Here is a 12,946-nt window from a genome sequence, read left to right as displayed (position 1 = left end):
TGCGTACTATTGTTTGTACAGATGAACATGGTACCTTCAGGTGTTTGGAAATTGCTCCCCAAGGTTGAACAAGGCTTGTGGAGGCCTGACATTTCTTTTCTGAGGTCTTGGCTGATTTCTTTTGATTTTCCCATGATGTCAAGTGAAGAGGCACTGAGTTTAAAGGTAGGCCTTGAAATACATCCACAGGTACACCTCCAATTGACTCAAATAATGTCAATTAGCCTATCAGAAACTTCTAAAGCCATGACGACCAACAGGCGACCAAGCACTCTGCGCACCAGGGACACATGCTCGGCGCGTGTAGCGGAGTATATCAGAATGTCATTGATATACACCACTACACCCTGCCTGTGCAGCTCCCTGAAAATCTCGTCTACAAAAGATTGGAAGACTGATGGAGCATTCTTCAACCCGTACGGCATGACGAGGTACTCATAATGCCCCGAGGTGGTACTAAATGCTGTCTTCCACTCGTCTCCCTCTCGGATACGCACCAGGTTGTACACACTCCTGAGATCCAGTTTGGTGAAAAAGTGTGACCCGTGCATTAACTCAATCGCCGTGGCGATCAGAGGTAGCGGGTAACTGTACCCCACCGTGATCTTATTGAGACCTCGATAATCAATGCACGGGTGCAGACCTCCATCCTTCTTCTTCACAAAAAAGAAACTCGAGGAGACGGGTGAAATGGAGGACCGAATGTACCCCTGACGCAGGGATTCGGAGACATATTTCTCCATAGCCAATGTCTCCGCATGCGACGGGATACAGTACACATGACTCCTGGGAAGTGCAGCGTCTACCATGAGATTTATCTCACAATCCCACTGTCGATGGTGTGGTAATTGAGTCGCCTTCTTTTTACAGAAGGCGAGAGCCAAATCTGCATATTCGGTGGGAATGTGCACGGTGGAGACCTGGTCTGGACTTTCCACCGTAGTAGCACCAACGGAAACCCCTACACACCTACCTGAGCACACTCGCGACCACCCCGTGAGAGCCCTCTGTGGCCAAGAAAAAGTGGGGTTATGACACGTTAACCAAGGAAGACCCAGCACTACGGGATACGCAGGAGTGTCAATAAGGAAAATATTTTTTTTTCCCTTGTGACCCCCCTGCGTCACCATACTCAAAGGAGCTGTGGCCTCCCTGATAAACCCTGACCCAAATGGTGGACTATCTAATGTGTGAACGGGGAAAGGCACATCCACGGGTACTATAGACATCCCTAAGCTATGAGCAAACGCTTGATTCAATAAAATTCCCAGCCGCACCTGAATCTACTAGCGCCTTATGCTGGGAACGAGGGGAAAAAATCAGGAAAAGTGACAGACACAAATATATGGGCAACAGAGGGCTCTGGATGAGAATGGTGCCTACTCACCTGGGGTGGCGCCAGAGCGCCCTGCCCGCTACCTCGATTCCCAGAGGAACCTACCCGGCACCGACCAGCAGTGTGACCTCTGCGGTCACAGATGTTGCACGAGCGTGAACCCCCTCCGGTCTCCCTGTGCACCCTCCCTCCCAGCTCCATGGGTAGAGGAGAGGGGGTTCGGGGGGATGGAACCACCAGACCCCGATCTGGACGTCCGCGAGCAGCCAGCAAGTTGTCCAGCCGGATGGACAGATCCACCAGCTGGTCGAAGGTGAGGGTGGTGTCTCTGCAGGCCAGCTCCCGACGGATGTCCTCACGCAGACTGCAGCGGTAATGGTCGATCAGGGCCCCGTGATTCGATCCCGCACCGGCTGCCAGGGTCCTGAACTCCAGGGCAAAATCCTGGACGCTCCTCGTCTCCTGCCTCAGATGGTAGAGGCATTCACCCGCCGCTCTGCCCTCGGGTGGGCGGTCGAAGACTGGGTGAACTCTTCATAACGGTCCAACGCCGCATCTCCTCCTCCACACACAGTGCTGGCCCATTCCAGGGCTCTCCCGGTGAGGCACGAGACAAGGGCGAAACTCTTCTCACAGTCTGATGGAACTGGGTGGACCGTAGCCAGAAAGTTCTAATTGGAGGAGGAAACCCTGGCAGCTGGGTTCAGGTTGAGAAGGGGCGCGCAGTATAGACCCCGGATTGGGCTGATGAAGGTGCTGGAAGAACTCCCTGTCTCTCCCAGCAGTGTGTGACTACACTGCACATTTTAGAGTGGTATTTTATTTTCCCCAGCACAAGGTGCACCTGTGTAATGATCATGCTGTTTAATCAGCTTCTCAATGCCACACCTGTCAGGTGGATGGATTATCTTGGCAAAGGAGAAATGCTCACAAACAGGGATGTAAACAAATTTGTGCACAAAATTTGAGAGAAATAAGCTTTTTGTGCATATGGAACATTTCTGGGATCTTTTGTTTCAGCTCATGAAACATGGGACCAACACTTTACGTGTTGCGTTTATATTTTTGTTCAGTGTACCACAGTGTCTAGTAGGGTTGCAGTTTCCCAGAAATGCTGGTTGGAAGATTCCTGGAATCAGGAGGGATGAAGCAGGGAATCCTCCAACCAGTAGTTCTGGACAACATTGGAATTTTTTGACAATTTCCTGAATTTTGCACCCCTAGTGTCTAGATAGCAGTGTCTGTTGAGACTCAAATCTGCCTTGCTACCTGTCTATATGAACCCACCCATCCCATATTACAAGAGCATTAGTTTACTGAAAGACAGAGCTCTGACAAAGACAGACAGGAATGCCCTTGAATCCACTGGCATGTCGGAAGAGGATTTAATTGATTTTAGAAGATGAGATAAGGATGGATGATGAAGGAGCAGGTTGTGATAGTGTATGAGACAGAGAGAGTGTTATGTTTAGTGGATGGAAAAGTTAAAAGGATAGTTCACCTAGATTCCAAAATTACTTACAAAACCAAAGCATGGACTGCATCTTACCTTGTCCATAGACTACTTACAGGACAAGGAAACCAATATATTCTGTAATTTCAGTGAACTGTCCCTTTAATGCACCATGAGCTTTAGACAGAGAGCCTACCAGGACCCCCTCCAACACACTCAGACACTCAGATGTATACATTTTAATTTCTACATTTCTTCATTAAGCAATGCTTCATTTGGACACACAAGTTTAGTCATGGCACATTTGGACCAAAAAGAGAGAGGTGGGGAAACAGTATGCATACTGTGTGCTGTATTTCTCTCTCTCTGTCTTTCTAAATTTTATTTAGCTTCTAACAATTATTTAGTCCATATTACACGCGATAAAGTTATTTGTTTAGTTTGGCACTGTAATTATAAGCCATATTTTGTCATCATTAAAGGTCTGATGTGTAAACAGTTTAAGGAATGCATGGTCTGAGTGTATTGCTAAAGCACAGATGCATTTTACACTGTAACACGTTTACATTCTTCAAAAAAGACTAATGATGTTTGGTGCTCTTTGCAAAGGGAGCGATCTTTCTGTTTACGTAAAATGCTTAACATTTAACCACACACACAGACCCTCACACACGCTAACACACACACTTCTAACATAGCTTGGGGAGTAGAACACTAGCTAGTGTAGATAAATGTATCTAGAGGTCTCTAAAGTCTGTCTGTCCATCATATTTGTCTCAGTGTCTCAGAGGCCCTGACTGAGGAAGGGTCCTCTGGGGATTCTGTCTGAACATAGTGACCTCTCGTGACCTCTGGGGGTCAGGTGAGTGTGTTTAACGGCTCTGTCTCCACAGGGCCAATTCCGACAGCTGACGTTCCTGATGGGCGACACAGATGCCGGCCACCATCACTGCACTCTTCACCCTGCCCAGTGTGGGGGGGTGAAGTCCCCCCGCTCCCCACGTACCAACCACGCCCTGGAGGTACGCTGCAGCTTTCAACAACATTAGACTGATCCAAACTAACGTTTAGACAACGTTTAAATGACTCAGAAAAACATTCAAACAATGTTATGATGACCCAAAATAATGGTTGCACAACATAAAGAGAGGGAGAGGGGGACGCTTAGGAAAGATTGAGGTCATGTTCTAGTGGTTTGTGCCACTGCATTGACTCCAAATGGTACAAATGATAGTCTTAGGTAGTATGAATACTATATACAAGTGCATAGAATGAAAAGCCCGGGCACAGGGGCTCTGTGTTTATGGTCGAAGTACTGTAGTGTGCTGGAGATAAAAGGGCCAGGTGTCTGTCAGAGTGCTGTGTGCAGACACACAGACTCCAGGAGTTAAGACCCTGTCGACAGACTCCCTGTACAGTACAGCACCCTGTGATAATAGCTAACAATAGAGAATCAACAAGCCTGGCACTCCTCTTGTGGTTTGATCCAGTCTGGTAAATTTCTTTACTCTGAGTGGTTGCTTACCAAATCACACCCTATGGTCTCTAGTCAAAAGTAGTGCACTATAAAGGCAATTTGAGACGTAACCAGGGCTTTTGCTTGTTCATTAGTTTTGCGCTGTACTGTTTTAATTCCCTCTCTTTCCACCCAGAATCTCCTGCTGTCCTCAAATGATCTGGCGGACCTGCTAGAGAGATCCAAGGATTCCTCATTCTTGGATGTGCAAGTGGGGAAGACTGTGAGTATAAAGGTCTATCTGATTCAAGGGGAATCCCAAGTCTAGCTGAATGTAATTTACCTTTATTTAACCAGGAAAATACCCTTGGGGTAAGAAACCTCTCTTGTAAAGGGGGACGTGGCATATGCCCTGTGCTCTGTTTCTACCTGCCATGATTTAGACAGAAACAGCCCTTTGACTGAATTCACAGATTAAGTGCTTCTCTTGAGCTTGGTTTGGCACAGGATGGACTCCTTCTTGCATTACTGTGATATATACTGCTGGTTTAATCAAGGAAACTGACCAGCAGTATAGGCCGCAAGGTGTAGATTTAAGTGATAATGTGTTTGGAGGATATATTGGCACGGGTGTTGTTAGGCCCGAGATGGGTTACCAACATATTCAAATAATGATTACATATTTCATTAGACATTTTATTTTCATGAATTTGTTCATACTATTTCATCCTTCCACAAGACATAGTCCCGCAACAAATCTAGTGTTGCTACCCAAGCCGGCTGGTCATTCATTCTATTGGTCGGTTGCCAGAGACGCAACCCAGTCGTTCGTTCTAAATGTTGCATTGCCATACTGGCTGGAAACGTTCTTATCCCTTGTTTGCTAGCTAGCCAACTATGGCTAACTTACAGTCACGTCAAACAATGCAGACAGAATAACAACAGTAGCTACATATGTTTAACCTGTTGGTGACCCCTTCCCCTTCTCATCCTGTTAACGGGATTGATTTTGACAACAGCCAGTGGAAAATCAGAGCGCCAAATTTAAAACAGCTAAAATCTCATAATTCCATTTTCTCAAACAATCAACTATTTTACACCATTTTAAAGATAAACTTCTCGTTAATCTAACCACATTGTCCGATTTCAAAAAGGCTTTACGGCGAAAGCATAAAATTCGATTATGTTAGGACATAAACTTCACAAGAAACACCACACAACCATTTTCCAAGCAATTAGATGCATCACAAAAACCCAAAACACAGCTAAATGAAGCACTAACCTTTGACGATCTTCATCAGATGACACTCCTAGGACATTATGTTACACAATACATGTATGTTTTGCTCGATAAAGTTCCTATTTATATCCAAAAACAGCATTTTACATTGGCGCATAATGTTGAGAAATGTTTTCATTTCGTAAACATTGATCAATATAGAAGTGTTATGCACAGAATTATAGATTTTTATTTATTTTTTTATTTATTTCACCTTTATTTAACCAGGTAGGCAAGTTGAGAACAAGTTCTCATTTACAATTGCGACCTGGCCAAGATAAAGCAAAGCAGTTCGACAACATACAACAACACAGAGTTACACATGGAGTAAACAACATACAGTCAATAATACAGTAGAAAAAAAAATAAGACTATATACAATGTGAGCAAATGATGTGAGATAAGGGAGGTAAAAGCAAAAAAATGCCATGGTGGCAAAGTAAATAAAGTATAGCAAGAAAAACACTGGAATGGTAGATTTGTAGTTTGAAGAAAGTTCAAAGTTCAAATATAAATAATATGGTGCAAAGGAGCAAAATAAATAAAATAAATAAATACAGTAGGGGAAGAGGTAGTAGTTTGGGCTAAATTATAGATGGGCTATGTACAGGTGCAGTGATCTGTGAGCTGCTCTGACAGCTGGTGCTTAAAGCTAGTGAGGGAGATAAGTGTTTCCAATTTCAGAGATTTTTGTAGTTCGTTCCAGTCGTTGGCAGCAGAGAACTGGAAGGAGAGACGACCAAAGGAGGAGTTGGCTTTAGGGGTGACCAGAGAGATATACCTGCTGGAGCGCGTGCTACAGGTGGGTGCTGCTATGGTGACCAGTGAGCGGAGATAAGGGGGGACTTTACCTAGCAGGGTCTTGTAGATGACCTGGAGCCAATGTGTTTGGCGACGATTATGAAGTGAAGGCCAGCCAACGAGAGCATACAGATCGCAGTGGTGGGTTGTATATGGGGCTTTGGTGACAAAACGGATGGCACTGTGATAGACTGCATCCAGCTTGTTGAGTAGGGTATTGGAGGCTATTTTGTAAATGACATCGCCGAAGTCGAGGATTGGTAGGATGGTCAGTTTTACGAGGGTATGTTTGGCAGCATGAGTGAAGGATGCTTTGTTGCGAAATAGGAAGCCAATTCTAGATTTCACTTTGGATTGGAGATGATTGATGTGAGTCTGGAAGGAGAGTTTACAGTCTAACCAGACACCTAGGTATTTGTAGTTGTCCACAAATTCTAAGTTAGAACCGTCCAGAGAAGTTATGCTGGATGGGCGGGCAGGTGCAGGCAGCGATCGGTTGAAGAGCATGCATTTAGTTTTACTTGTGTTTAGGAGCAGTTGGAGGCCACGGAAGGAGAGTTGAATGGCATTGAAGCTCGTCTGGAGGGTTGTTAACACAGTGTCCAAAGAAGGGCCAGAAGTATACAGAATGGTGTCGTCTGCGTAGAGGTGGATCAGAGATTCACCAGCAGCAAGAGCGACATCATTTATGTATACAGAGAAAAGAGTTGGCCCAAGAATTGAACCCTGTGGTACCCCCATAGAGACTGCCAGAGGTCCAGACAGTAGGCCCTCCGATTTGACACACTGAACTCTGTCAGAGAAGTAGTTGGTGAACCAGGCGACGCAATCGTTTGAGAAACCAACGCTACTAAGTCTGCCGATGAGGATGTGGTGATTAACAGAGTCAAAAGCTTTGGCCAGGTCAATGAATATGGCAGCACAGTATTGTTTCTTATCGATGGCGGTTACGATGTCGTTTAGGACCTTGAGCGTGGCTGAGGTGCACCCATGACCAGCTCTGAAACCAGATTGCATAGCGGAGAGGGTGCGGTGGGATTCGAAATAGTCGGTAATCTGTTTGTTGACTTGGCTTTCGAAGACCTTAGAAAGGCAGGGTAGGATGGATATAGGTCTGTAGCAATTTGGGTCAAGAGTGTCACCTCCTTTGAAGAGGGGGATGACAGCAGCTGCTTTCCAATCTATGGGAATCTCAGACGACACGAAAGAGAGGTTGAACAGGCTAGTAATAGGGGTTGCAATAATTTCGGCAGATAATTTTAGAAAGAAAGGGTCCAGATTGTCAAGCGCAGCTGATTTGTAGGGGTCCAGATTTTGCAGCTCTTTCAGAACATCAGCTGAATGGATTTGGGAGAAGGAGAAATGGGGGAGGTTTGGGCGAGTAGCTGTGGGGGGTGCAGTGCTGTTGAATGCAGTAGGGGTAGTTAGGTGGAAAGCATGGCCAGCCGTAGAAAAATGCTTATTGAAATTCTCAATTATAGTGGGCTTATCGGTGGTGACAGAGTTTCCTATCCTCAGTGCAGTGGGCAGTTGGGAGGAGGTGTTCTTATTCTCCATGGACTTTACAATGTCCCAGAACTTTTTAGAGTTGGAGTTGCACGAAGCAAATTTTTGTTTGAAAAAGCTAGCCTTGGCGTTTCTAACTGCCTGTGTGTATTGGTTTCTAACTTCCCTAAAAAGTTGCATATCGCGGGGGCAGTTCGATGCTAATGCAGAACGCCACAGGATATTTTTGTGTTGGTTAAGGGCAGTCAGGTCTGGGGAGAACCAAGGGCTATATCTGTTCCTGGTTCTAAATTTCTTGAAAGGGGCATGCTTATTTAAGATGGAGAGGAAGGCATTTTTAAAATATAACCAGGCATCCTCTACTGACGGGATGAGGTCAATATCCTTCCAGGATACCAGGGCCAGGTCGATTAGAAAGGCTTGCTCGTTGAAATGTTTCAGGGAGCGTTTGACAGTGATGAGTGGAGGTCGTTTGACCGCTGACCCATTACGGGTGCAGGCAATGAGGCAGTGATCGCTGAGATCTTGGTTGAAAACAGCAGAGGTGTAATTAGAGGGCACATTGGTTAGGATGATATCTATGAGGGTGCCAGAGTTTGCGGCTTTGGGGTTGTACCTGGTGGGTTCATTAATAATTTGTGTGAGATTGAGGGCATCAAGCTTGGATTGTAGAATGGCTGGGGTGTGATATGATATGATAGATACACTTCTCCTAAATGGAATCGCTTTGTCAGATTTCAAAATAGGTTCACGGCGAAAGCACAATTTGCAATAATCTGAGTACAGCCCAGATGACACTAACAACTAGCAAACAGAATCCCAGCTCCACAATAAATGTTCGATAAAGTTCATATTTATTTCCAAATAATCCATTTTGTTCGCGCGTTAGGTTCACTATCCAAATCCACTACGCGCGTGCTTACTTAGTCCAGACGAAAAGTCAAAAAAGTCAAACGATTAGAATGTAAGGTCAGTTTCCTATGCTACTGTTTAAGTTGAATACAATACAGGCAGACATGAGAGAGAAAGAGTGCCCCTGGGATTATAGACACAGCATACAGGCACAGACACAGGTGTGTGAGGGAGGGTCAGTCAGTCTATTGCTCAGCACACCGCAGGGCGGACTGCCCACATAAGAAAATACTACAGTTTACTATAGAATACTATTGTACTTACTATCAAATGTTGTAGTATACTGTAGAATACTATAGTCCACACTGTAGTATCCCTTGATAATGTGTAGTACTTACTGTAGTGCCCCAGCACATTGACTCTGTACCAGTACCACCTGTATATAGCCTCGCTACTGTTATTTTCACTGTCATTTACTGTTGTTACACTGTCATTTACTGTTTTTTCTTCATTTTTATTTCCTTACTTATCTATTGTTTACCTACTACCTATTTTTTACTTAAAAATTGTGCTGTTGATTCAGGCTTGTAAGTAAGCATTTCACTGTATTCGGCACACGTGACAAATAAACTTTGATTTGATATAGAATTTTGTAGTATACTGTGGTATCCCTGAAGCATGTGTAGTCCTTACTATAGCGTTTTGTAGTATACTGTAGAATACTATACTACACAATGTAGTATCCCTTTATCATGTGTAGTACTTACTATAGAATTTCGTAGTATACTGTAGAATACAGTGGTTCCTCAATTAAAAGTTTGAGCTTATGCCGTAGCAGTTTGTGGTGGATGGTGGTAAATTGCATCCTTCTGTCATTGCGCAACACTATCACAAGGGGGAATTATAACGCTGATCTATCGGTAGTCTAAACTGTGGCACAATTTGGGAGATTTTTCACACCTAGCTGAGCTATTAGACTATCTTTGTAAATGAATGGAGGTGTGAATGTTTCAGTCTGATAGTCTCCTCTCGTACTAGAGTCCTGCATCAGGCGGCAAAAACATTTTCTTGCGAGTGGTCCTGGAGTTGAGAGAGAACTTGGGTTAATACAATGGCACAATTACACTTGACATGTGGACTGACGATAATAAATAATAACATTTTTTATTTTGATTATTTAATTAACCTATATCATGTTATTTCAAGTTATCCCTGTGGAGCACATGCAAAAGCGATTTGGAGTTGTTGAACGGGAGTGACAAAATGTATTACAATTGAATTTTAATGAGCTGAATGATGAGGAGGATGAAGAAGAAGAGGGTGATTGAATTTAGAACAATAGTGTAAGAATTGCTCTTTCTCTGTAGCTATTACTTTTGTTACACTATAAAGTTTTTATCCTAAGAGAAACTAAAATGTTATGTTATATTCTCTTATATTCTTAAAATATATGTGTTGACTGAATAATACGCAAGTGATGTCTGCTAAATTAACAAGTTGATGGTGAAGCCATAAAGCCTCGGCTACTAAGCACAGATAAATAAAACCCCCCAAAAGGTTTAACATGTTTTCCAGACCAGAGCTATGTGTTTTATTTATTACATTTACCTGTGGAATGTTACCGACTAGATAACAATAGAAAGAAGCATCTGGTGGCAAAGAGTCATGCGGAGAATGGAGTGAAAGTGCACCGTACTGTAAGTACTCAAGGCTGTGGGCCAGGTGTAAATGGTTTAGCAGGACAATAGACTCTTGCTGAGTTTAGGGACTTTACATTTATTAATGAGTGTTTGTGCATAATTTCAAATCAAATCAAATGTATTTATATAGCCCTTCTTACATCAGCTGATATCTGAAAGTGCTGTACAGAAACCCAGCCTAAAACCCCAAACAGCAAGCAATGCAGGTGTAGAAGCACGGTGGCTAGGAAAAACTCCCTAGAAAGGCCAGAACCTAGGAAGAAACCTAGAGAGGAACCAGGCTATGAGGGGTGGCCAGTCCTCTTCTGGCTGTGCCGGGTGGAGATTATAACAGCACATGGCCAAGATGTTCAAATGTTCATAAATGACCAGCATGGTCAAATAATAATAATCATAGTAGTTGTCGAGGGTGCAACAAGTCAGTAACACGAGTAAGTGTCAGTTGGCTTTTTCAAGCCGATCTTTGAGAGTATCTCTACCGCTCCTGCTGTCTCTAGAGAGTTGAAAACAGCAGGTCTGGGACAGGTTGCACGCCGGTGAACAGGTCAGGGTTCCAGCAGGTCTGGGACAGCAGGTCTGGGACAGGTAGCACGTCCGGTGAACAGGTCAGGGTTCCATAGCTGCAGGCAGAACAGTTGGAACTGGAGCAGCAGCACGGCCAGGTGAACTGGGGACAGCAAGGAGTCATCAAGCCAGGTAGTCCTGAGGCATGGTCCTAGGGCTCAGGTCCTCCGAGAGAGAGAAAGAAAGAAAGAGAGAATTAGAGAGAGCATATTTAAATTCACACAGGACACCGGAAAAGACAAGAGAAATACCCCAGATGTGACAGACTGACCCTAGCCCCCCGACACAAACTACTGCAGCATAAATACTGGAGGCTGAGACAGGAGGGGTCAGGAGACACTGTGGCCCCATCTCTTTGCACACCCATCTCTTTGCATAGCCCACCACATGCACTGTTTTCTAACCACATCTGGATGGATCATAACGAATTACTATGGGAATAAATATCACTGAATGACACAAATATTGGAATAAAGTTGGCTAATGCAATTGATGGCATGAAATTGTTGCATACTGAAACACCCAAAGTCATCCAATTGTTATAATAGGATTTGAAGCAATAGCCGGAGTGTGGTCAACTATTTCAGCACCGTTTCACTGTGAAAGAGAGACCATCTGTAAAACATTTTGTGTTGCTTGGCAAAACTAGGTTCATTAAAAACCTTGGAATATGCACTTTCGGATAGGATTTAGCAATCAAAACTTCTTGCCTGCGTGGACCTCTGTAGGATTATATGGAAAAGTAAGCAAGCACCAACACGCTTCATAAAGACCCCCTCAAAGATGCCCACTGGTGGTCAAACTAGCATCAATGGCAACAATGGCTGATGATAAAATACTATGACGTCATGCATTCCAACATGCCATAACATTGCGCAATATCCCGCAAGCTGTGCTGTGGTATGATTCAACTTTTAAATGAGGACCCACTGTACTATACTACACACTGTAGTATCCATCGATTATGTAGTGCTTAATGTAGTATATTGTAGTACACTGTAGAATACACTAGTATCCCTCGAGCATATGTAGTACTTATATATATTTTTTGTATGCTGTAGAATATTATAGTAAATACTACAGTATTATCCGCAAAAACACTAGTGTCCTCAAAAACACTACAGTTTTTTAAACTATACTACAGTGTTTAATTTGCATATATACCACCCATGAATGAGAAACCTACATGCCAAGTATAGACCATATTTGGCTATAGAAAAGAGCAGAAGCTCTGAACTATCCATTTAGACTCCAGTCCTACCTACCTACAGGTTATGGAAAATGTGCTCTCTTATTATTTGTCCAGTAGGTTTCCTCAAGGAGAAAGCCCCACTTCTATGTAAAAGATAATAAAGCAAAAACACAATAGTAAATACTACAGTATATTACAGTCATGTCTGCAAAAACACAACAGTATACTACAGTCATGTCTGCAAAAACACTACAGAAAATACTACAGTAATTTCCGCAAAAACACTACAGTGAAAACTATAGTATAGAAATATAGTAATACAATAGTATTTGTACCATATACTATAGTATTTTTTTCATGCAGGTGAAATGCTGGAAGCTTTCGGGTATTCTTACACACCTCGTCAAGTGTGTTAGTTGGCCAGAGGGAGTACCTGGAAGGAGAGGTCATGTTAGGAGAGACCTACAACACATTTGTTTACAATCCTTGTGGGGACCAAACAATTGATTCCCATTCAAAATCCTATTTTCCCTAAACCTATCCCTAACCCCTAACCTAACCTAATCTTAACTCCTAACCCTAATCCTAAAATAGCCTTTTTCCTTGTGGGGACTGGCGAAATGTCGCCACTTGTTGAATTTTCCTTGTTTCAATTTCCTTGTGAGGACTACTGGTCCCCACAAGGATAGTAAAACCAAAAAGAGACACACACACACTACACTACCACTGGCCTAATATCTCTAATCTACATGTATACGCTATCTCTAGTTATAACCTATCTCTAGTCACAGATCAAGCTGTCACAAC

At 43.5% G+C, this 12,946-nt stretch overlaps 1 protein-coding gene and 1 non-coding gene across 3 annotated transcripts in view; both read left to right on the top strand.

Annotated features, from left to right (window-relative positions):
• Positions 1–12,946, top strand: part of LOC115159667 (collagen alpha-1(I) chain) — a 144,110-nt gene that overhangs the window by 47,976 nt on the left and 83,188 nt on the right. For both annotated transcript variants that reach the window (XM_029709609.1, XM_029709611.1), the window contains exons 5-6: positions 3,683–3,811; positions 4,442–4,528. In XM_029709609.1, coding sequence (XP_029565469.1) covers positions 3,683–3,811; positions 4,442–4,528 — 216 coding nt within the window. The remainder of the gene's footprint in view (positions 1–3,682; positions 3,812–4,441; positions 4,529–12,946) is intronic.
• LOC115160309 (U7 small nuclear RNA) lies at positions 12,227–12,279 on the top strand. Its single transcript, XR_003869065.1, has one exon. It is a non-coding gene; the product is annotated as a U7 small nuclear RNA (small nuclear RNA).

The sequence above is a fragment of the Salmo trutta genome, chromosome 23 (genome assembly GCF_901001165.1).
Source record: "Salmo trutta chromosome 23, fSalTru1.1, whole genome shotgun sequence".
Taxonomy (NCBI): domain Eukaryota; kingdom Metazoa; phylum Chordata; class Actinopteri; order Salmoniformes; family Salmonidae; genus Salmo; species Salmo trutta.
The sequence above is the reverse complement of the archived record's forward strand: the minus strand, read 5'-3'. Positions and strand labels throughout refer to the sequence as shown.